We start from the raw sequence: 25,749 nt of genomic DNA, 5'->3' as shown, positions 1-25,749 counted from the left end.
CAGGGTCAGCATATTGCCCTCCAGCAATCTGGGTCCTCATTTTGCTGACCTCGGAAGGATGGAAGGCTGAGTCAACCTTGAGCCGGTCAGAATTAAACTCCTGGAGTGAGCAGTGAGTTAGCTTGCAGTACTACATTCGAACCATTCTGCAACCATGGCTCTTATATACATAATGCCAGACCTTGCACTACAATTTTAATAAAGCTTTTTTATCACTTTTATTCTTGTTAGCTTTAAAATAAAAGTATTGAATTTGGGAGGAGAGCAATTGTATTTTGAATAAATCATCCTACAGTTTTAGAATAGCTGGACATTTCTTTTTGTTTGCTTGTTTGTTTGTTTTAATAGCAAGCAAGGGACTGAAGCGCCAAGTTACACAGGCTCACAAAATATGGTTAATTTAGCAAGTGGTAGCAGTGTTTACCTGTTTCAGTTCCTTGGAAGTAAAGGTGAAACAAATGTAAACCTTGAATTCAGGACCCATCTGTGAACAGCCAAAGAACACACTTTTGCTTTGAAAAATCAAGAGAAAAAGTGGCTGTGGTCCTTAAAAAGATGTCTCTGATTTACATGAAGTAGTGATGGTATTGGAAGTTATAACACTGTAATTGTCAGAAAAATTTAGTAGACTCATAGAGGCTATCAAATATCCTTCAGTAAATCAGAAATATGAAGCTTCTCACTGGTTTTTAGAAATGTAGGCTTATTCTTCCTAAGAAATAACCTACTCGCTGTTTATTCTTCCAATTTCTGGGGTTGAACTAGCAGAAGGAGGCATATGTTTTTACTCATGTCTGTTTTTGCACTACAGACCAAAGAAGATTTTGGAAATTGCTAACTCTCCCACAGTGCCTACCTTTCTTATCTGATGTAATGATCCCCACTCAAGAGAGCTCATCATTCAACATTCAAAAGTGATTAAATTCTCACTAAGAATACTGTGTTATCCTTTCAGATTTCAAAAGGAATTAGAACCGATCTACTTGTATAGATAAATCAGACGATACAAAATTATTGGAACTGCACTATTGAGTCAGACAATGAAAGATTATATTTCATGTACGTTTGGATGACTCAGCCTAGAGGAATTCCATCCTTCATGAGGATGGTTCTGATGTGCAGAGATATGTCTCTATGTGTATGCATGTGTTTATATGTATGCCTACATATCTTTCACTCATAGACTTCAGTGGATGAATTTTAAAAATGCTGATTTCATTTTTATATATTTTAAATACATAGATTGGTGCTTCTTTTGGTAGATAGTTTAAGCAACACTGGAAGGATAAAGAGGAGTAAAATGTAAATTCATGAAAATGAAATTAGAAAGGAGTTACTTGTAATGGCAAGCAGATAGCAAATGCCTGATATATATATGTTGAGTGAGAAACATACCTGTAATCAAATGATCCATTATCTACCTTCTGATCATCAGGATCGAGGGGCACATCTTTATTTGCTCGCACTGGGAAGATATATGTAAACAATTAAAAACTCAAAAGCATTGATCCAATTTGCATATTTTCTATGCAAATCAATCCTGCGCACACCAAAAGGAAAGCTAAATCATCTGCCTTAGCCAGTTACAGTGGTACTTATATAGCTTTAAGTCATTTTCCTCAATAAATCAATGAGCAAGTATAATGTTTTTAATTTATTTGTTTAACTGGCTTCTCTTTATCTAGTGTTATGACTAAAGTCAAGAACAGATCATATTTTAGACTTATTTCTAGGGTATGTATATATATATATATATATATATATATATATATATATATATGTATATGTATATGTATATGTATATGTATATGTATATATATATATATGTTTTCTGAGGTTTTTGCGGGTGTTTGTATGTAGGTCTTTGGTTATTCGGGTCTTCTCCCGCCAAGACACTTCCAATTTTACACGGGAGAAGACCCGAATAACCAAAGACCTACATACACACACACACACACACACACACACACACACACACATACCGTGACTATATATATATACTGTATCATTACTATACTGTCTAGGGGCTGCTTTTGTTCCAGAATGATGCAACTCAAGCAGTTATGGGTGTATTTCAGTTCTTCCATGTAATAAATCTGTTGTGTAAGTTGCAATGATTTCAGGATACAAATCAAGATGCTGGTTGTGACCTATGAAGCCCTTCATGGTAAAGGAGTGGGCTATCTGACAGACCACCTATCTCTCATTGTTTTTGTCCAACGGTGGGACAAGTTCCAGGTTCCATCATTAAATCATCTGATGTAACCCCCCTCCGTTGCAGAGCCTATCCTGTCCAATAGTATCACCCTGGAAGTTTGCTAGTCCCAGCCCTTTTTAAAATGGGTACTGAAGATCTGTTTCTTTCCCTAGGTAATAGGTTAGGAGGATATGAATATATTGGCTACGTTCATTCCTATGTTTGTCTTGGTTATTGTATTGGATGTATTTTTAATTTATATGCCATCCAGAATTATTACGACTTGGTAAGCCTTAAAAATTGATTTCTAAATAAAACAAGAAATAAAACACAAGAAAGCTACCTACTTAAGGTGCTAAAGGTTGATACCAAATATAAAAGAATGAAAAGAGTAGTTAAAATGATTTAATTCAGCTCAAAGACAAAGATGAAAAGAAAGGATTCCTTTCCCAAAGGGAGAACATGATAATAATCCTTTTCCAGAAAATAAGCTAACAGTTTTATAACCATCATAAATTCAATCAAATCTTAATGTAAATAATGAAACAAAACATCCCTATCTAGCAAGAAATCCCTTTTACCCTGTTTTGATAACATTAATTCTTTTTTAGCGTCCCAGTTGTTCAATGGTTCTGGGAATAAATCTTTCTAGTGCTTTCAGATTAGAAAAATTAATTAGATTCTGAATTATATATTTCGAAATAAATCAAACGAAGAGCATTATATCAACGATAGCTATTTCTCTTACCTGGATATTTTCCTCCTCTGCTCCTCTTAATAAAGCAAACTATCAGCAAAATCAGGACCAGGAGAGCGATGGCACACATCAGTCCAATAAACCAGCCTTGAGTTGCAATGTCCCCTTGATTCTTAGTATAGGCTATTTTAAGGAGTTGAAAAAAGAAAAATTAATAGAATAGAACAATCCACACTATAGTGATGAATTACCAAGCCACAGTAATTTGATCCAGTCCCATTGATTCCCAATGTTCATATTTTGGGAGTGATGTCTTTGATAACCATGCTCCTCCAGTGTGCGTGATTGGCATGTGTATGTCTCTGTGCACAAAGTTTTATTTTGTATATAACTGTACCACAAGCTAATGTCTAGCAACCGTAGTCTAGATTCATTCCAACAGTGATGAAAAATTGGGGAAGAGAAATATGTGCAAACTTGGCCAACCAAGGAAGGATATATAAAGAGGAAGCAGGAAAAAAAAAAATAAACCTAAAACAGCCGGATAACAGAATTGATCTCTCTTTATAGTAAAGGAAAATGTCTTTGATACCTCAAAAGAGGGTATGAAGTTCCCCACAAGAAGGCTTAGCTTTATCCAGTACACAGATAAAATAAACAGATTTTCTTAATGAAAAAAAATCATTCCAACACATCATTCAGTTTCCTGAATATTGTAAGTGGGATCAGAATCAGAAGAAATTCCTTGTAGCACTTGAATAATCAGGTTGTGCTCTTTCATCTTGTAATTTTGATCAGTTTAATACCGAATCATTAAGATTCAATTGCCACCACAATGTTATAGAAATTAAAAAATATTGGTGAAACTCTAGAAAGATTTAACCCTGCAGAATAAGTCCTGACAGCAGTGGAAGATTCTACCTCTTTTTCTACTACTGTTCCATTTGCTCTGCCCACCCCATTCCAATATAGCGACTGCTATATTATTGGAAGAGAAAAATTAATGTTTTAAAAGAGGGCATTGAAACCATAGGGAATAGAAGCCTAAGATAAATCAATGTTCCCCTGTGAAGCAATTGCATGTGATTCATTTTTCTCTGAAGCTCTTATTGACTTCCCAGTCCCAATGTATCAATGTAATGGCTGGGGGTAAGCAATCTGTACATGACTGCCAATTCCCACTAGTACAGAAATGAGTGGCACCACTCCATTGGTATGAGAAAGCCGCCATGATAACAGGACTTGCCAGATGCACTACAGGATGCTGATCATCCACTGCTGAATTATTTCACTAATACTATTTTATATTACTATTCCATTTATATTAAAAGAGAATAAGCATAATACTGCATTATGGTTTGTCACCTTGAGAAATTACACAATTCTACAATCTTTACAATCAGTGGTAACAAATGAGGATGTTATTATAATGGGAATGCAGCATTTACATACTTGTGTCACACATACTCTGACATGAGCATGGAAATTGTGGTAGTTGCGTGACAATGTCATTGTGCACTTATTCTAATCTTCCCCCACCTGCAGTCACTTATTTTTACATTCATCTGAGCTTTTTGAGCTCAAAGTTAATATAACTTCCAAAGTATATTCATGCCTTTAATATAGCCATATGCTTTTAACATAGTCAGTATGTTGATGTACACCAGAATTAGTTACCATTTGTCTCATTATTCTTAAAGGAGCTACATTACAAGTTGCTCTGTATCCAACTCAAAATATTTTCCAAAATGCTACAAAGAGGAAAATCCTTTAATCAGAACTGAAATGGTAGAATTTAGTTAGATTATGATATGAATGAAGCAAAGATTCAGGAGAGGAATTTGGAGCAAAGTAGAGGTGCCTCTAGATAATAGCTTTGCATCATTTCAGAAACAACTATGGACTATGAAGACTGTGGTAAGTCTTCAAATTAGGACAATTAGTTCAGTAACCATTTAAAGTTGGACCAGTCCCCAAAATTGTGGCTGTGGCAGCACCCCCAGCAACCTGAAAACTAACTGAACAGGGCATGTGCTGAAAAAATGAGGGGGGCTATTTTTGTTTCTCTGAGTGGAGTATATATGTGAGGATTTTTATCCTTGCAGATTAGCTAAGGGGTCAAGGATTTGATCAGATGAATTGTTTGTACTTCCCTATAATCAGCTATTCTGTAGAATAGCTATTTTACTAGTCTATGATATTCCTTATAGATTTTCCCATATTTTCAGTGTAGTGCAAAGAAAGTTGATAGCAAGTAATTTGAGTTTATTTGTGAATTGTTTCACGTGAAAAATGAAGATATAAATTCACTTAATGAAATACTATCCACTTAATGAATTTTCTAAGTACTCTGTTAAATAGTAAATAACAGGAATGATTAAATGGACTCTTATATACTGTATGAACAGGATCTATCAATTCCTACTTTCTGTAGCACTTGATTTTCTTGGGCAAAGACAATGTGAAATTTCTAAAATAAAGAGCACTTTAAACAAAATAGTGCATTTTCAAGTTTCATGAAAAAAAACAACTCATCAAGATTGTATGAAAGCATTACCGCAGGGATGACTCACTTGGAACAAATTGTGAAAAGCCTTAATGGTTGAATTCATGACATGAAAATCAATGAGAATTTTTCTTCCTCATGAATTAAACTAGAATTGTGCTATTAGTCCAGAACCTAATGGCTTCATCAGAACACCAGTAGGAAGTAACACGTATAAGCAGCTTTCAAGATATCTACAATAAATTAGAAATATCACAAATAGCACTAATGGAAGATTATTGCAGCCATACAGAACTGAAGTCCTGCCAATATTATAATGAAGTCTACATAGATAGCTAGCAGGCCTTTTTACACGCTCTCTGGGCTTACTTACTTTAAGTGCTAACTTCTGTAATACTTGCTAGCAATAAGAATTTGATTACAGGAAGAATGCAAATATCCCAGAGGCCACTTGCTTTTAACTCAATCCACATATGCTGTGTACATGTTAGATGTGAATAAAACTTATTTGATTTCCTATCTTCACATAAAATCATCTTCAATGCTGGAAAACCACCACAATTATCATAACATTACTACATACTACTACTGGTACATAATAAATATATGTCCAGTCTCTGAAGTTTCAAACTAGAAAAATAGTGATTTTAATAACCTTTTAAACTAAACATGATATAATAGGTATTGTAGGGTTAACAGGTGACATCGTTCTCAAAAACATGATGGGTTTTCTTTGGTTTATATAGCAATAGAGACAGCGGAAGAAGGTAATGTTGCTTTTCGGTGAACCTGGTTGGACAGTTACGATTCTAGCAGCTGCTAAAGGATATTGCGAGTCAATCTTAACAGTCCTAGATCTCTCCAATTAGATGGCAATGAGACTTCTGGTTGGGCTAGGAATAAAAAGAATATGTGCACTTCTGGAAATCTAAAAAAACGCTCAAAATTATTGGAAAGATATACATAGTTCCATATAGAGACTTTTAGAAAGTAAATCTGAAATTAAATCAGTGTTTTAAGTAGGTATAATTTCAGAATATATTAGCAAGAAACATAATTTATTGAACTATATATTCACAGCCGCAAGAATAAACTTTACCCAATATTGGAAGACACAACACTAAATTATATTTAATTGGCATCTTCAACAGTATGAGCCAACGACAAAACAAACAGCATATATTTGCAACAGAAGTTTAACCAAATTCAGTCAAAAATGGTTTCCATATACACAATGAAGCAAGCAGCAAAGCAAATACAAACACTACCACTATGGATTCTAAGAGGGTCTAAATGTGTATAAATACTGCAAATCAGCTGGTGTATAAAGAAGGGGGAATCAAACCTCAAACACTTATCTACTGTCCAAGCGGCTTCTTTTTCCCTTTTCCCTTTTTAAACATTTATAAATAATAATAATTAACAGTACAGTGAAGACCTTAGTATTAAGCATTAGAAAATGGAAACCTTTTTTATATAATAAAATAATTTAATGCATTTTGCATTTGTCTGTGAATGCCATGCTTAGCTTCAATTGTACAATTCAAGCAACCTTAAGTTTCTTAATGTTCTAAAAATGTTTAACATTGATATTTTCCCCGCTATTTTTAAAGATTTAACTTACCTAAGCTATCATAATGTTAACAATGTCCAGTAGCATAATTACTACTGTACCCAGTGTGTGTGTGTGTGTGTGTGTGTGTGTGTGTGTGTGTGTGTGTGAGAGAGAGAGAGAGAGAGAGAGAGAGAATGTATTATTCTCATCTTATAATGAAATAAACATTACTTGAAAAAAAAAGACTACTGTATGTGTACTCCTGACCGGTCAGCAAAGTGGCTTCTCCTTGTTTCAGCTCATTATCTCCAGGTTTATCTGTTCAAGATATTCATCTTACAGACCTAGAAGGGCAGAATAAGTATCTAGTTCTAAGCTCTAGATCTGTCCATGGTTCCTTTATGGTTCCTGCCTTTATGATTGATCTCAGTCATTATCAAGCTCTCAATTACACAAAGGACCATTTTTACTATTTCACACTTCAAATGGGTAATGGGATATACCAGTATACATTTTGTACGGTTCCTATACTTTCTCCTGCCTCCTATTCCATAAGTTGGCTATGGATCTGTATACCATGTGCTTTGTTTTCAAAAGCCCTAAATTCCATTTCTGGCCACTGTGATTAAGAGACTGCTCAGTTGTGATAAGAGAGCTGCTGTGTGGATACAACATCTGAGTAGGTAGGATAAATTATTGCCTCATTTGATATAAAAGAAGAAACTTATATTCTGTTGTCAATGAAACAGGAATGAAAAAAAAATCTGCATCTACATTACTACAGGATGCTTTTCCAAAAATTTAATCAAATCAACCCCACAGAATGTCAGGGGCATCTCCTGGCCTTTAATTTTTTTCATTTTCAGTGGTTCTACTGGCAGTGAATATACTGTACAGAACCATTTCCTGTTAAAAGCTGTAACAATATGGGACAAAGGGAACTTTGAACTGATGCAATTCATCTAATGGAAGGAGTATGTTATTAATCGCCTGGATCTGAGACTTGCATTAGGCTAACTGAATCTACAGAATGGGGAGAAAGGGAATACAAAATCATTCTAAAGGTTTGGGAATCAAAGTTGATTTTGTTAATGATGCAAGTATAGAAAAGCTTTCAAGTGAAATAATTAATCTTAAGTGACTCAAGGTTAATAGTTCAGATAAGCTAAAGTGCCAGATAAAGCAAAAAAAAAAAAAAAAGTGCTGTTACAACAATGAAATATTTCCCTCAGCATATTCACAAAACCCTGCACTCAGGCAATGCTGAAATAGAAACAGCAATCATACAGTGCAGCTGTTCTATTTCACTAGGATTTATTGATTGACCAGCCTTGTAATTCTCACCAATCCTATCTTCAGAACAGCTTGCTTTAGCTGTTTTTGGGATGGAGATGAAGGAAAAAAAAATCTTCATTTTTAGAGTAATATTGTGATACAAATCAAAACAAAGCCACACACAGTGCAACATGGCCTGTATTTGTGGTACAATGGGAAGAAAGGATCAGTTAGATAGGACCAGTTAAAGAGAACAAATTCTTTATAATCAAATTATAGTAATTTATTCCTATCTGGAATGAATGAATATTATTTAAACAGTCCTAAAATCAGAGCAACCATTAATTCTTCTCTGAGATCTTAAGTAGTCCCAATGTAAGAGAGACATCCTACAAGTTAAGAAAAACACTGCTTGGTCGTCCTGTATAGTGAAGTAAGATTGACAACACTCCTATGGAGTAAACTTTAGAATGAGCTCTACCTAACTTCTCTTCAAAGCTAATTGACTGAAGGTCATGGCATGCATCCAGGTTATCTGAGGAACTGTGTCACCTCAGTGGGATTGACCCGTCCCACCAATGCCAATAATAAAAGGACCTGCAATGGACCACTTTGGTCAAGTGATTCTGGTTGGCAAGGTCCAGGAGAAGTGTGCCATGACTCCTACCTTCTGGAACATGATGAGGATCTCACCCTGAGGTGAGATCCTCACCCACCCTTTTGGCTTTCCGAAAAGTTTTGAAGACCTGGTCTGGGGCCCTAATGGGGGTGTGCTATTTTTCCTTGTGGGCATTTTGCCCCCTTGGTCCCCATTTTTGACTATTTTGAGTCAAATTTAATGTTACTATTTATTATTTTGAAGTTTTAATACCATGCTTCCCTGAAAATAAGATCCTGTCTTATATTTTTTTGAACCCTGAAATAAGTGCTTGGTCTTATTGCCATGTGCTCAAAAGCCTGATTGGGCTTATTATCAGGGGATCTTATTTTGGGGAAAACAGGGTATATTATATTAGTGTTTCAATGTTTGTAAGCTGCCTAGAGTCACTTTTAGGTGAGATGGCATATAAAATGAATGAATGAATGAATGAATGTTCTATACTACTATCAGAAAATTGTGCACAATATTAATACTGTTGACTTAATATCTATGTATTGCCATGATTGTATGTATTTTCAAAAACTGTTAACAAATAATAGCATGAACAAATAACAAATAGATGTTTAGGGGCCATGACCAGAATTATATTCTATCAGAGTAAAAATTAAGACTGACGGAAAAATTCCAAGCTCACTTTGCCTTCATCTGAGCAAACAAAACATTTTCATTTTTTTTTCTTTTCAAAAATATGATCAAAGCAATATCCTGGGCTCCAAATATACTGACAGGAAATTGCGCATTGGAAAACTATAAGTTTAAACAATTTTATTGTTTAATAACATTCAAGTCATTTTGGGCCACTGGAATTTACAATCCACTTTCCAATCCCTCCTGCATTTTTGAAAGCCTGAATCCAAAGCTAAATGTATAACAAATAATAGTCTGAGGTTAGATAGCAATAGATCAATGTATTGTATAAAACAGCAATGTATGATATAAGTCTGAAAATAGTATCATGCTAGTTCTGTAGGAATATAAATTGAAATATATTCTTCCTATTGCAACATAGATTTTAAAAGAAAAAAACATATGAAGCCAATACAGCAACACAATCAATCTGTACCATATATAATATAGGTTATTAAGACATTGTCAAAACCCTATGTCTTTTTATATCTTTATCATTATATTTATAAATCAGGGAAGGCTGTGTTATTTCCATATACAGCTATACTTCTGTAACACTGAGTTGTTCTACTCTAATTTATTTCTGATTCCAGTGCGTTGGTACTGCTAACAGAGAAAAGAGTGTACATTATGGATGAGATTTTAAAAAAGAAAAGAAAAATGAGCAGTGCTTTCTTGTCACAGGTGTGACTGTGAAAGATACATGACAAGGACGGGCTGTTCTCATATAAGATGCATTTTACCAGAAAGTGGGGAAAAAGACAGGAGGGCACTAAAACCAAATGATTCAGGGGTCATTTGCGAAACATCAGAGGATTAAATCCTGGACATTCATCACTGCATAATGAAGAATTCCAAGTCTTTTATTTTGTTTGGCAAGCTCAGATTTTTTTTTTAATGCAGATAGTATCCAAGTGGCACTATAAAAAAAGAATGGGCTAAATTCCAAAGTTTAAACTACCTCTTTATGACACTTAAAATGAATATTTGCCCTTTCCCCCTAAAAAGGAAGGGCAAGCAGGCGGGTAGGCAGAGATTTATCTGCAAGTGAGAGGTAGGTTTGTCTTTCCAAAATCTGGTTCTTGAAAGCAACACTGCAGCAGCTAGTATTTTGGCTTTTCACATTTATGCTAACAATTTATGTAAGCTATAATCCTTAGGAATTATGGAGTCTCCTTTCAAAGAAGTATTAGGTGATTACGTCAAATGTTAAGGGCACAAATTATCTACTCAATGTAGGACTTGTATGTTTGATTCTGTTCATATACCAGTTAAATATTTTGAGCAAGTTTCTTTCTATTATAGTTCTATATCATGATGAGATCTACAGTTCAAAATTCTACTAAGGAATTAATAAAAGTACAAAAACAATTCTTCACACTGTATTGGAGCTAATCAGGTAGAAGTCTTGTTTAAGCTTGTTTTAAACCCTATAATCAGCATGAGGTTGGATTCAACAGCAGAATGGATTCTTCCAACTGTATAATTCTACAATTTCTAATCCTTCTATATTTCAATTGCTTCTTGTATTTTTTTCTAAACAGAACAAATCTGTATAGGAAAGAAAGACTGGAAAACTGAAGCATAACTGTTGGTTGATAATGCTAGAGTCACTTCCAGAGAAGAAATGGTGAATGGATGTCCTTGAACAGAGGAAACAACATTATGGCTGAATTAGCATCTGGATGCTGGATCCAAGTTACTGAGATGTCTCTGGAGAAGGAGAGATTATAAAATTGCCCATATGTATTCTCAACAGCTGCAACTCATAAGTAGATGGCAGGATCCAATGTTTCTGGGGTTGCTTAGGTGTCATGCAACTGAAAGTCAAGGGATTTCAGGAGGCTCATAGGCATAATGTAGTGTCTAAGAACTTTACATCTGACCAATGCTCATCTCTTAATTCCTTTAGGAATTACTCCCCCTCCCCAGTTTTTAATATATTGAGAACCCTTGAAATTATGAGATTCACTGGGTGAGTCTCCCTCAATCTGTACTGAAAAGATTTATAAATACCAAGTTAAAGATTCAGAAAAAAAAAACCTTTTTGGATTAAACAGCAAAAGATTAGAGTGTTGGTTTTGGGAACATTTAAATGAACTAAGGGTCCAGACAGATGTAAAATAAGACTTTAAAATTAATTCTATGAATCCTTTCTGTGGAAAACTAATGTTGTAAAACTCTAAAAATAGAAGCATAACAAGATAAGACTTGAATGCTTAGACACTACAGGGATTCAGAAGGAACTAAAGATTGCATTTAAAGGAGAAACAAATTACTTGACAATAGTGGAGCAAAATATTTCAACACTAAATGCATTTAATGACATTTCGGAACAATGGACTCAGAAATTAATTTTTTAAATATCTGCTATCATTGATAAAAGTAATATAAATGATGTTGTGATATAATAGGACCTCTATTAGATACGCCTGAGACTGATTTAAATGTAGATTTGGATATACTGGATGTACAAAAGAGCCCTAATAAAACTTTGAAGGATTTGGTGACAAAAGACAAAGCAAAAAATGAAAAAAAAAAATCAAGCTTTAAGAAAGAGATCAGTTAAACATCTCAATTTTTTTTAAAGAAGAGACAAAGAAAATAAACAACAAATCAAGTTCTAGAACATTATTTGAAGTGACTAAAAACTAAAATTATAGAGTATATATACAAATATATATAAATATATAAATAAATATATATAATATATATAAATTTATATTTATAAATATGTATAAAATAAGGATAAGGAATACAAAGTTGGTTTATTTAATCAAGATAGAATATATGTCTTCTTATCTATGACTACTATTATTGAATTTTTACTGATTAGGACTGAATGACAATGTTTTAAGGTCTTGTTTCTAGAAGAGATGACATGGGAAAAAGAATATTTTAATTCTATTTGATTAATGTGTTTTTTGTTGGCCATCTTTAATGAATTTTGATTGATTATGATTTAATTATGAGGTTTGGGGAATTTTTTTTAATAGATAAAGGATGAGATGGAGAAAAAATATCATAAATTAGGTTCTGGGATTAAATTTAAAATAGTTGTGTTGTTATTTCTGGTATCCCTTAATGAACTTTTGTTGATTATGATACAATGACAAGGTTTTAAGAGTTGTTTATAAACAAAGAGATGAGATACGGGATGAAGGGATGTCTTATTTTTCAAGAGAAGATGAGTTGTCAAAACAAGCTTTTATACTTGGTGTGACAAGGGGAAAGTTATTTATATATTTTTTCTTTTCCCCCTGAACTTTATACCTTTTGTTCTTAACTTTTTGAAGTTTCTATTAGTTTTCATTGATACATTTGTACTCTTTAATAAAATTATTACTTAAAAAGATAGTGCTAGGAACCATCTACAGAAGAACTAAGTTTTGTTGATTGTAGCTGTATTATTCAAAAGCACAGTTTAAGTTTACCTCTTAATCAGCAAGCTTCTATTTCCCAAATACAGTTATAATTATTAATTTTCCTGCATTTTTGGTATAGTGAAATGCAAAGTAAAAACTTCGACTAACAGCAAAACAGATCAGAGAACCCACAAAACAATTCTGTCATCTCATACTGCATAGATAGCATTGCATTGTTAATCCCTTCCCGCCTTATACAATTCAGACAAGAACTGAAGAATATAAGGAAATAACACAAAATATGTTGTAATATGTCTATATACTCTCTATCAATGAGGAAACACATGACAATTTTAGAAGAAGGGAACAATGTGAAAGCAATCCTACAAAGAGTTTAGTGACATGAACAGGTGATACAAAGCAATATTCTGCAAATGTAAATTGCTACAGTTCTCAGATGACAATATATGACCATGTGTAAGTATGAACATGCAACAGCAATCTCCAATCCATCATTTTGTAATAGCCAACACAATCCTTTTTTAAAATAAATATTCTGGAACATAACTGCCAATAGTTGTATAAGCACATGCAAGATGACAATGAACAGTGCACGCTCATTCAAACATAAACATAAACAGGCCAGTAGCAATAGATACCTTGCTCTTTAGCAACAAAATTTATTCTTTAGGTCTAAATATTACAGGTCTCTGTCCTTGTTATAAGATTTCTTGGAAAATGAATTTGTTTCATTAAAAAAAAACCTATAAATAGTTTAAAAGCAAGCAGAAGATAATCTTAAGATTCTGGTTAAAAGTGATATATTCCGATAGTTGTATAATAAGGTCAGAGTGCTTGACATTGATGAAAGAATGGATATGTTTCTTCATGCATGCCTTCATCCTTCCATCTGAAGAAGCAGCACAGAAAAGCAGAAAGCTCGGAATGGGATGCATCCTCAAATGCAGGACATGGAGACTGAGATTCATCTCACCTGGACTTGTATGAAAGGTTTCACTTGAGAAGACAGACTCATTGCCTTTGAGAAAAACCCGCACTATATACTTCTCACCAGGAATCAGATCACTCAGCTCCAGAAAACCTTTAGCAGGGGAAGATTTCACTGTTTTGTTACCTGGGAAACAGAAATCTCATATCAAAGGTAGCTAAAAAGAAAAGAAGAGATTATTGTGTGGTCAAGCATCAAGTTGGGCTATGATGATAATTGCTTGCTGGCTAACATGTTTCAGCAAGATGAACATCTAGAGTTTGAGACCCCACCCAATTCAAAGTTCAAGAGTTTGTTTATAAGAGTTTTATAAACCAGCTTACACCACTGGCAGAATCGATTTTCTAGACACCATTTCACTAATCTAAGCACCAGCTTCAGCATCAATCAGATACCATCAGATGAAAGATTCTTACACAAATGATTCTGTGATTGCAACCAAATACAGAAAAATCATTTTGCTTCAAACCAAAATGAAACAAAAACAAAACCTCTATCTGGAAAAAGGAGCCTATTTTCACACAGATTCTGAGAAATTTCTAATTTGGATAGGAAGGAATTGTCATAATTGTCTGCCACTTCCAAGAATTAAATAATATTCACAAACCTTCCTCTGAGAATACTTTCATAGTGGCTTGATGTGTTGTTTTTAAATTTATCTACAGTTTTGGAAGGGGAAACGTAATGTACCTACTCTTATTAAAACCATACAGGGGAATTAGAATATGAAATCCATGTCCAAATAGTCAGACATGGGTCTGTAAGTACTTAAACCCATGGAAACCATGGGCTCATAAAGATTGGATTAGATGTGTATAAATGTAAATCATCATTATGACTGCAGTTCTTAAAGTGTTTCTGAGCAGCAAATTTCCATAAATATATTTATAATTGCAGTACAAATTAAAAAGTATTCCAGAGAAAGGAAGACAGCCTTTCCTTTGGCCCTGTAGAATGGTATGCACAGCGATATTTCAAACTGTGCACAAGACATTACACAAATCTCTTCAACATTACATCAAATATTTTATAGTCAGTCATATTAGGTGCAGTTATTAGGGTTATATATTCAATAAATTCTATGGATAACATTTTTTTTTGAACCACCACAATGTGGTTTGTTCCATGAGCCTAAAGTCATCAACAAATACAGAATCGTAAAAATTAATTGAAATAAAACTCTAAGAGAAAACAAGACCTACAGCGCATTAAGTACTCTGCAACATTCCCATGAGCCCAATGCTTACTGTTGCTATACTCAACCACAAATTCAGTGTCAGCATCAAATGTGTGGTTCCAGGTGATGTTTGCCCAGTTATTGTTAGATGAAATTTTTACATTCCAGATGGGCGGCAGCTTTCCAACACCAGCTGGTGAACAGGTTAGAACAGAAGTTAGTCAACTAGATAATGTAGAAACAATGTGTTCCAACTTAAGTGAAAGTTCTGGATTCATTAACAATTTCTCACATAGGTAACATGTGGGGAAAAAAAATTGTCTATCACTTCTTTGACCCTTAGTCTATTGGCTACAGACTAGTAGTTTGGAAATGGTGTTTCATTAAAGTAACATAGTCACTCTTTGCTTTGCTCTTTATGCATCATTACTAGTACAGAACACCAATAATAGGTCCTCTCGTCCTTACAGTGTAATGCAGACAATAATATTATTCACCCCTGCTTACCAGGGATCTTTCTAACTTTCATAGGAGGTTTGTGTTGTGCAATTCCATTTTCAATTTCATTTATATATCTGCTTCAGGTTTGCCTCTTTTTTTTTTTGTCTGCCCTGAGAATGCAATAAAACCAAATACTGTGCATGTCCCAATGACCCATATTTTAGGAATCCACTGTTTTTTTATTTACAGTAAGCTAAATTTGTGAGCTATTTTTGCTACCTTCTGCTGGCTCCTACAGCTACTCCAAAGTAGGACAGATGTGCTTATGTAATTAAGATCCCAAGATGAGGGTATTTATGGGGCATCTTTTTTCAGAAACAAAAGTCCTAGGGCTGGTTTTTTTTTGGGGGGGGGGGGGAGAGAGGGAAATATTCCCCTTTTTGAGAAGCACAGAACAGAAGTATGTGAGAAGCTACTATGCGAATGAGTCTTAATTTACTTAACTACTTAGGAAGGATATCAAACGATTTAGCAATTTAAGACTCATCACAAGAGACTGAGACTCTTAGTGCAGTTTTATTATTTTAAAAGCATTGTTTGCACTTGGGAACCTAAATGAAACTTTTGACAGTGAAGCACTAACTTCTAATGAAAGCTAACTTGTACACTGCATGCTAGAATTCTTTTCAAATAAATGGACTGCTGATGCTGAACACTTTAATGGCTTGGCAGTAGCAGTTCCTGATAGTGTGTTTAAGTAATATATTCTGCTTCAACACTGCATCAAACCAAAGAAAAGTTCAGTGTATTTTAAAATATATCAGCTCTCTGATTTAATGTCTATCAAATCTAGAGAGAAAACTTTTTTTGTTAGTATTCTGCACAGGACGCATTGATCATCCTTTGTCCTTTGTTGATTTTATGATAAGTTTAGCTGGCTTGGCAATTTTAGCTCAGAAACATAAGCTGTTGCTTTAGGCTGCTCTTCTATCAGTATTTACCTGGATTATGTTAATATAAATATGAATTCAGTTTGAATTACTTCTGGATAGATATGCATATGATTATAAGCTTTTTGTATAAAGTGAATTATTACAATCCCTCTTTTTAATAGCAGCACATTTTTAAACAGTAAATGCAGCCACTATGTAATGTGACTTAGAGCATTTTCCTGTCAACTATATTTTTTAATCTTCATGATAATATATTTCTGTTCCCAATAGAAGTTTTATTTTGAAATGTCTATATACTACTACCTTGTTCTAGTCATTATACTATAGAGTCCAGAGGTCTTCAAACTTGGCAGCTTTAAGACTTGTGTATTTCAACTCCCAGAATTCTCCAGCTACCTATGCTGGGAGTTGAAGTCCACAAGTCTTAAAGCTGCAAGTTTGAAGACCTCTGACAAAGTCATTCATATAATATATAGTTTTAAGCACCAACTAAGAACTCTTTATACTGATGAAAGCCAGGCATTATGTTGAGTAAACATGGCTTAGAATACACGTGAGTATTCCCATTTTTTTGTGATGGGACTCCAATCATTACAGCATTTAATCAGAATTATTAGGGTTTGCTTTAACTTTCATCAGGATTGTAAAATCACTGCTGGTCATGTCATGGCCAATTCTGCGTCAAATAATACCACCGGACTGAGACTGAGAACATTTTAATCAAGAATCTCAGGTATTTTTTTTTTTTTAGCAAAGATTGTCTGGATATGCTTAATTGTCCATGTCAGGAATGTGAACAGAGGCAGCATTCTTTGTTTAGAGCAATTCAATTAAATAGTTCTTTGCTTTGAAACTAATTGTGCACTGAATAATATTTTCCCTCCTTAAGAGCATGTCTGAATGGGAAAAATCTATCTACAAGAATATTCTTGCATAAAGTGGGAATGTCTTGTGATTAAACTTAGAGATTGCAGACTTTTTTCAGCTAAAATATTTTAATCTTTATTCCCAAACCAAGGGAATGTCAAGAAAAAATATGTAAAAAGTCCTGAGCCTGTCTTTGCCTGTCCAGCTATCAATAAGAATGGGAAAGCAAAACAAAACTGGTCCAAGTTTGCTATGGCAGAATAAATTGACAATAGACAAAGTTGTATTAAAATGGGCCAGGTTTAGCCAGGGGCTGTGGTGAAAAAAATCTTTCAATAAATTCTTATGAGAAAGGCAATTGGGCAACAGCTTGGAGTGCTACTGACTGCTTTACACTTAAGCCCACCTCTTCCATAGGGAGATCCAAAGCAAAGCTGCTGTTAATGAGTTTGAAAAACTTTAGAATGGAAGACTTTCTGTTACTTTGCTCAGTAGAGATAATGTGTTTTAAATTGGCATTAGAGCCGATTCTGGTTCTATTTCAATTTGTTATTGATTCTGGTGATAAGTGTTTTGATTCTCCAGATGGTAACAGATCAGAGCTAGAATCTTCAAGCTGTATATCTAAGCTTAGAAGATTTTGGAGTCCATCTTTTTTATAGAGGATCTCTATGCTTTCTAGTATGGACACTCTTTTGGAAGGTCCTGAAGATGTAATTCCGCCCATGGGCCTGGGGAAGCCAGAGTGGGATGGAGCCATTAAATGGCTGGTATGAGTATGTATTATTGGCCAGGGTGGCGGGATGGGGGTTATTATTTTATTATTTTTATCTCCTGTAAGATGCCTTGAGTTGCCTGAGTAGGTGGCATTATATTTTTTAAAAAATAAATAAATAGATGCCACTTCATAAATGAGGAACAGTAAAACAGTAATATAGTTGCACGGAGATCCACTCCAAACCATCCTGACTGAAGTTGCTTAATTATCAACTATTCCTTGAAGAGATGTCAATAATTGGGATATTTCAGTCCTAGATGATCCTTGGTATGCTATATTGTGAATAAAAAAATAATGCCACTTTAGTATTCTACCCATTGTAACTATGCATAATCTATTAGAATGCAAATGAACAGAGGCTGGCTTTGTGTGATGTCTATAAAGGACATCTTTGAAAAGGAGAATCCAGATTGTCTATGGCAGACTAAGAAGTAATGCTGGAGACACAAAGTTTTATAGAAATAGCTCCAAGACTGTTCTGGATAATCTTTTTAGCATTTGGAATCATTGTGAATCTTTAAAAATAATCCAATGATTAATATGCTGCCAAAAAAAAAAATGACTATGCTTAGAGGAAAATCCTGGTTCTGCTTGATTTAGAAATCATCTACGCTTTGATGTTAAGCTGGTATATTAGGCTCAAAGTATATGAAAGACCCTGAAAGGGCTTAGACAGGTAACATAAACAGAAGAGGAAAACACAGAAGCTGAGCTCGGTACTTGATACCTATTGTACTAGCAACAAGTGTGGTGATGATTGCTGGCTCTGTAGTGGTTGCAGCTTCTGTGGTGGTGGTTACAGCTTCTGTGGTGGCAGTGGTTATAACTTCTGTGGTGGTGGTTACAACTTCGGTAATGGTGGTTGGGACAGTAGTTTCTGAAATGGTGGTTGCGGCCACAGTTGGAACATCTGTAGTTTGGTGAATGGTTGGAGAGATTAAAACTAGGAGAGGGAAGTGCAAAAAACTGATTTTAAAAGATACTATGATTTCAATTTTCTGGCTTTGCCAATTATTTGTTGAAGGTAAACATGCAGGCATGTGAAGACAAAATGGATCAAGACACTCGTTCACACATACGTACTGCCAAATGTAAACAGCAAATAATTCTTCTAACTAAAGAATTCTTTTTTTCAAAAGAGGAACAAAGCTTGAATTTCATTCTTTCCTTGGCAGTCTTATAGTAAGATTTCTCTATCTCAGAAAGACAGGATGGTCAGTTATAGGAGATGCTTGGAGTGTCTCAGATGAAGGGGCATGCAGAAAATGCTGAGGACAAGCACAGGGCAAACATGCAAACCCCAAACAGATAGTTCTCATAAACAAGCTATTCGTTTTAAGTTTTCTAGTCATTGATTCAACAGATTGCTCTCTTCGTGGCCTTGAGAGTTTAACAGTACTCCAGACTCTGAAGGCAATTAATATAGGCGAATCTGGAATGGAAAGAAAGGAATCACAAGGACCGTTGAAGGATAAAGAAAATGAATTTGTCTTGAATTAATAAAGCAATATGAGTAAAGCCAATAACACTTTGATTAGCAAACTGAAATGGCAAGAAGCTCTAAGGAAACGAAACAATGCAGAACAAGACATTTTCAGTGATGAGAAATTCTAACTTTGTCTTATCATTTTAAGGAAATGAAGATATATGTTCAAATAAGAAAAGTAATATTGAATCTTTAACCCGTTCTGCTAAAATAATAATAAAAATATTCCATTTTGCAATAAAACAGCCAGTTACCACAAATTCTGAAGTAGTACTTTTCGAAACATTTATATTTTTATATTCTTTATTAATTAGGATGATTCTTTTAAAAATATGCTAGGGATGTTATTTGGATTGTTTTAAGCCTAACAGAAATATTTTGATATTAGTAATGAAACACAAAAGAATCCATACTATGATAATGGCAAAACATTTTTTTAAAAAAATATCATCTTATGTGTGGAAAGAGAAGTCATCTCTCTGTGTGTGATTAATGCATTACCCCATGAGACAAAATGCATTAACAGAAATGATGTAAAATAGATTTGCATAAAAATTGCATATGGCAATGCATATGTATAAATGTAAAATTTAAATAATTACCCTATTTATACAGAAATAGACTACTAGGCATAATGGATGAGAGAGCACAGTCTGCTTTAGGAATTGCTTACCTAAAGTTGATAAGCAATTCTAGATCCTTAATTTCCCTTCTTATATTTATTTTCTCTTCTTCTATTTCCCTCTGAAATTTAGATAGCTCTGTAATTAAGGGGTATAATTAAAGAACAACCTCTGATTGCCAATCAAAGAAAGGATTACATAAATAAACCCATGCTTAACTTGTTCTGGACTCTTGAGAAACTTATTCTTTATAATCTGTTTATAAACAAAGAATTTAGTTAGATCTTGTTGCCAACTGCTAAAAGCTGATTGCATAGCCACCTTAGAGGTTTCTGGAGAAGATATTTTTTAAAACTCTGCTGTAGAAATATCTGAAAAGCATATTCTTCAAGTGGACACTATGATGTAGAAAATTAAATGCGCGAGTTCATTTACTTCCTGTCTGGTGTTATTAAGAATGAGGTTGTCAAAGAGGCAGATCATAAAGGAAAGAGGAAAGATAATTCTGTCTATCAGTGCCAAGGATTTCCAGCAAGATTCAACATAGTCTATTATTCAGCCAAGTTTTATTATGGGTAGTAAAGCAAAATAACAATCAAATGTAGTTCCCTTAAAATATGACAATATGTCATTCTTTTCTATTGATGGAACAAAGAAAGAACAGCTCATAAAAAAACGGGAGCTTCAATATAAAGAGTTCCCCCAAACCACATACCTAAGCTTTGTAATACTATTTTTTTTTTAAATTTGATTTATATGCCGTCCTTCTCCGGAGACTCAGGGCGGTTTACAATGCATTAAGCAATAGCCTTCATACTTTTGTATATTTATACAAAGTCAGCTTATTGCCCCCACAAACTGGGTCCTCATTTAACCTACCTTAGAAAGGATGGAAGGCTGAGTCAACCTTGAGTCTGGTAAGATTCGAACCTGCAGAAATTGCAGGCAGCTGTGTTAATAACAGGGTGCATTAAACCACTGTACTACCAAGGCTCTAATACTATTAATAGAGGCATCAGTTAAGAATTTGTTTTTGTACTCATCCCCAATATACTTTTGGAGGCTAATGTGTATTGTTGCGGTCAAAGAAGACATACAATAGGACAGGTGAAAATAGTAAGGGAATTTGGAGAAATTGCCTTCTGTTTTATAGATGTGTTTATGAAGTTTTAGTAGAACTGGGTTTCAATTAGTAGCTATGCTTTATTCTTATACATGTGGAACATTAGTTTATGCTTCAAGGACTAAGAAGTTGTGAAGAAATGAAAAAAACATCACAATTCTGCTACAACTTTTTCAAAACCTCTGGGTGTTGCCATTTATTTTGCAGGAAGCATTTTGTGCTAAATGGCCCATTGGTAGGATAAATCTTAGTCTGTTAAAGTGGTAGAAATTGGCCCTCAGCAGCCAAGTCTCAATTAAATAGGCAATTGGATTTAGCAACTCTTAAGAAAACAGTGTTTGATCCAATTTGTTATGGACCAAGCACAGCAAAATTAAATTAACCCAAGGTACCTTGAACTGTGGAACTATAGAATTTTATAGTAGATAAGCTTAGTCCCAGCAGTGGGTTTGGAAAGGTAGGAAAAGGTGTTGTGAATCTTTTTCCTAAGTACTAGAGTAACAGGAAACTCGTAATACAGAAATTTTTCAGACTTAGCAAATTATCTCATGCTTCTAAATTATTTAGTTCATGAGAAATTTCCATGTCTTTTGCTTAAAAATAATTGATTTGAATTATTCCATTCCTGTATATAGTAATATGAAAAGTATCATACTTTTTACTATTATAAACACAAGAAAAGGCACAGCTTGCTTTAGATACAATTAAAATGTCAATATGAGAATTCCACACCATTATGTTAATGCTCTTTCCTTATGCATATTTAAGACTATGGCAACATGAACAAAGAATAGCATTTAAGGCTGGAGTTTTGCTCCTGGTCTACTCAAATGAGAAGCTCAATCCTGAAGGGTATGAATGAAGAGCAAAACTATGCTTTTGGCTAATAAGATTGTAAATAAGTCATTTTTAGTCAGCTACTGGTGAAAATAAATCAGCCTGAGCTAAATAAAATGCTAAGAGTACAATATAAAAACATGTACCCCTGGGTATGACTATTCTTGATAATTTGGCTCTACTGCTTTTTGAATACTGATAGAAGAGAATATTTGTAGCTGAGGGTTGAAATGTGGGGTCTTGGTGCTCTCTGAGCTTGGCTGTTTTCTTGCAGGCATTTCATTACCAAACTAGGGAACAACATCAGTGCTAGGATGGCCTTCTGAATAGAATGCCCATGGATATCTATGATTATTTGAAAACAATTGGGCTTCTTCCTCCCAATCTTCTTGGTTTTTTTTTTTTAAATGACATTTTAATACTTTAAGAAGCTTTCCTAACCTGATGCCTTTAGAAATTTTGGAGTTCAACAAAATCTCCAACTAATATGAGCATCTCTCACACTCCTGGAGAACACTGGAGTGAGGAAAGTTGACGTATTTAATTAATCCTCCTGGTGATCTATAGTAATGCGATATCATGGGATTCTGTTAGCTTATCCCAAAATCATACAATGGCAATTTTTTTTTTAAAAAAAAATGTGATTTATATGCCGCCCTTCTCCGGAGACTCAGGGCGGCTTACAATGTGTTAAGCAATACCCTTCATACTTTTGTATATTTATACAAAGTCAGCTTATTGCCCCCACAAACTGGGTCCTCATTTCACCTACCTTAAAAAGGATGGAAGGCTGAGTCAACCTTGAGCCTTGGAGAGATTCGAACCAGCAGTAAATTGCAGGCAGCTGTGTTAATAACAGGGTGCGTAGACCATTGTACTATCAAGGCTATTAAAATGTCAAACTTCAAAATAAAAACAAGAAACTCTGAAAAGTCTCAATGATTATTTGCCAACTTAAAACTTTACTCAATGTTGAAGAAATCCTGGTCTGATCAAGCAGACTCTGTCCTTGAACTAAATCTAATCGACTTTTTTCCTACCATTTTGTATCCAAAGATATACCCAAAGAATACTAAGGCAGTTACTTTCACTATATGAAAGGGAATAAATGCTAACATGCAAACTATTGGAAAGGTTCAGCTGAAATCAGTAACAGTGCACCTTTTGGACTTTTACAGACTGCTGTATAGCCTTGAGCTATTTTCCTTCCAGATTGTTGGTATTACAGGAACAATTTCATAAATTCAATTCCCACATTCAATTTAACAAAGAGAGAAATCCTCTCATTTTCAATCCTTTGGTATAATTTTAATTGTCAACTGAAGAACTTTTATGTAAGACAAGATATTCCATTCCTTCAGAGTTCAATACAGGTTTTATCTCAAATGTGAGTTGCAGATAATATAAACAATCAAATTTTAAGAAGATGTTCTTTTACAACAATTGTGATGTAATTAGTTAAGTTGTCCTCACAAGCTATATAAAGCTTATGTGTTTGTATTTAGCTTTTCCCCCCTGTATCTTATGTCAGCTAGCTTTTGATCTCTTCTGAGTCCACAAAAATCATTCTCACACAGAGAATGGGTGAGGAGAGCAGGAAGAGACACATAAAAAAAAAAATGGTTGCAGAATTAAATACACATTTTGTTCAGTTATTATAACAAATGAGGCTTTGGGTGACTTAATTAAAGGCATTTGACGTAATCCTAAAAGCCAATTGAACTGCAAATGGTTCCCTACCACTGAAGAACCAAAAAGTAGCCTATCCCCTCTGAAGTGAGCAAAAACAGGTTCACAAAAGTGAAGTTAGATGAAAGACCATAACAAAGATGAACATTTCATTATAGGTGAAAAAAAGGGGTAAAAACTGATGTGGATCTTAATTTAAAATTACAACAGGATGAAAATTTTCTCAGAACCTCCACCGATATATATTGGATTACTGTTCCAATAATCTCTAGCCTAGTGCAGGGGTGGGTTCTACTTACCTTTATTACAGGTTCACAATGGGGCCGCGTGCGCGCACTCGTTTTGCTTGCGTGGTGTGCGCTCTTCTGTGCATGCGCAGAAGCATTTTGGTGACATTGGGGTCGGGGGGTGGAGCCTCCCGCCGGTTTTACTACCGGTTCTATAGAACCGGTGCAAACTGGGGGCAACCCACCACTGGCCTAGCAGCCCCCAACCTTTTGAACACCAGGGACTAGTTCCATGGAGAGAGGTTTTTCCGTGGAGCGGAGGGGGCATGGTTTCATGTGCTGCCTGCATTCCGCAGATGGAGCTTTGCTTGTTTGTGCAGCCCAGTTTCTGGCATGCCACAGACCGGTGCTGGTCCATGGACGGGGTTGGGGACCTTTGCTCTAGCCAGTATATGATTTCAAATGGGAGTAGTAATCCAACACATCTAGAACGCGTATTAGAATGAGAAAGGGTGAGTTTTGTTTCTCTAATAAAATAAAATTTCAAGGGTGCAAATGCAACTATCAATTATGATATAATTTTGTGTCATTTATTGGACATAAAAGTGGCCACCAAAATGTGCATTTATTTGATGCACAAGAAGGGAGGTCTTAAGATTTTGGGAAGGCTCTTCACAGTTTCCATTACTCATGGATTACTTTGAGCCTTGCATTGGCATATGGTAACAATTAACCTTTTCAATGAAATGTTAATTCTTCAACAATTCTTTCAATGAACACTAACCTTTTCCTACATTTGTTTCATCTATTTTTGTTTCATTTATTACAGGGATGCTATTCATAATGTAGATAAACAATGTCACACAACTTTTAATTAAAATATATAAATATAACTATAAATAAAACAATGTATATAAGATCAGGTTTAATATATAAAACTTTTAGCAATAATTGAACAAAATAATCCTCATCTATTTTTAATAGTTCCTATTAAATAAATCCATGTTACCGGGATCAGATGGATAGAAAATGTAAGAACCTCAAGCAACATTAGGTAAATCCAGAGAAAATGCATTATGTGTCCTAAGAGTGCAATCTGAAGAACCCAAGTGCACATGCTTTATACAGCATGAGTGAAATTCAAGTAGAAGCATTTCAGATTCCTTTTTGACAGATGTGTAAGTGGTAAGAACTGGACTGCTTTAAAGCTAATTGGTTTCTGCCAAAATTTCACAAGGCAATAACCTATATTGTTAGATGTATTTTGGTTTTTGTACTGAAAGAGTCACCTACAATTCTCATTAGAAAATAATATGGTTCTATCCATCCATATGAGTAAGCATTCTGACCAGTGTTCAGAAGTAATTTAAAACATACTTGGAGCAAACAAGTCCAACTCTTATTCCATAAGATATATAAGATATAGCTAATTAAAGCATGCCTTCACAACATAGATTACTCAACAAAATAAGATTGCTATCATGGAATTATGTCTTCAAATAATAAATTGATATTAATCATTATGATTTAACTTAAACGTTAACTTAAATTAAACCAGAAACACTTTCCCCCAAAGCATTGATATAGGGATTGCCAAATTTCAATATTTGTTGGACACATTTAGAATGTTGATGAAGCTTCATGGACAGCATCACC

The 25,749-nt window shown here is 34.5% G+C and overlaps 1 protein-coding gene across 1 annotated transcript in view; it reads right to left on the bottom strand.

Annotated features, from left to right (window-relative positions):
- Positions 1-25,749, bottom strand: part of NFASC (neurofascin) — a 99,699-nt gene that overhangs the window by 5,627 nt on the left and 68,323 nt on the right. Inside the window, exons 26-30 of the mRNA XM_070939768.1 lie at positions 18,836-19,018; positions 15,140-15,262; positions 13,878-14,018; positions 2,946-3,077; positions 1,396-1,465 (exon numbers count right to left, since the gene is read on the bottom strand). Of these exons, the coding sequence (XP_070795869.1) occupies positions 1,396-1,465; positions 2,946-3,077; positions 13,878-14,018; positions 15,140-15,262; positions 18,836-19,018 (649 nt within the window). The remainder of the gene's footprint in view (positions 1-1,395; positions 1,466-2,945; positions 3,078-13,877; positions 14,019-15,139; positions 15,263-18,835; positions 19,019-25,749) is intronic.

The sequence above is a fragment of the Pituophis catenifer genome, unplaced genomic scaffold, assembly GCF_029215685.1.
Source record: "Pituophis catenifer annectens isolate HBS135680 unplaced genomic scaffold, rPitCat1.0.hap2 SCAF_3, whole genome shotgun sequence".
NCBI lineage: Eukaryota > Metazoa > Chordata > Lepidosauria > Squamata > Colubridae > Pituophis > Pituophis catenifer.
This window is presented reverse-complemented; position numbering and strand designations above follow the sequence as displayed.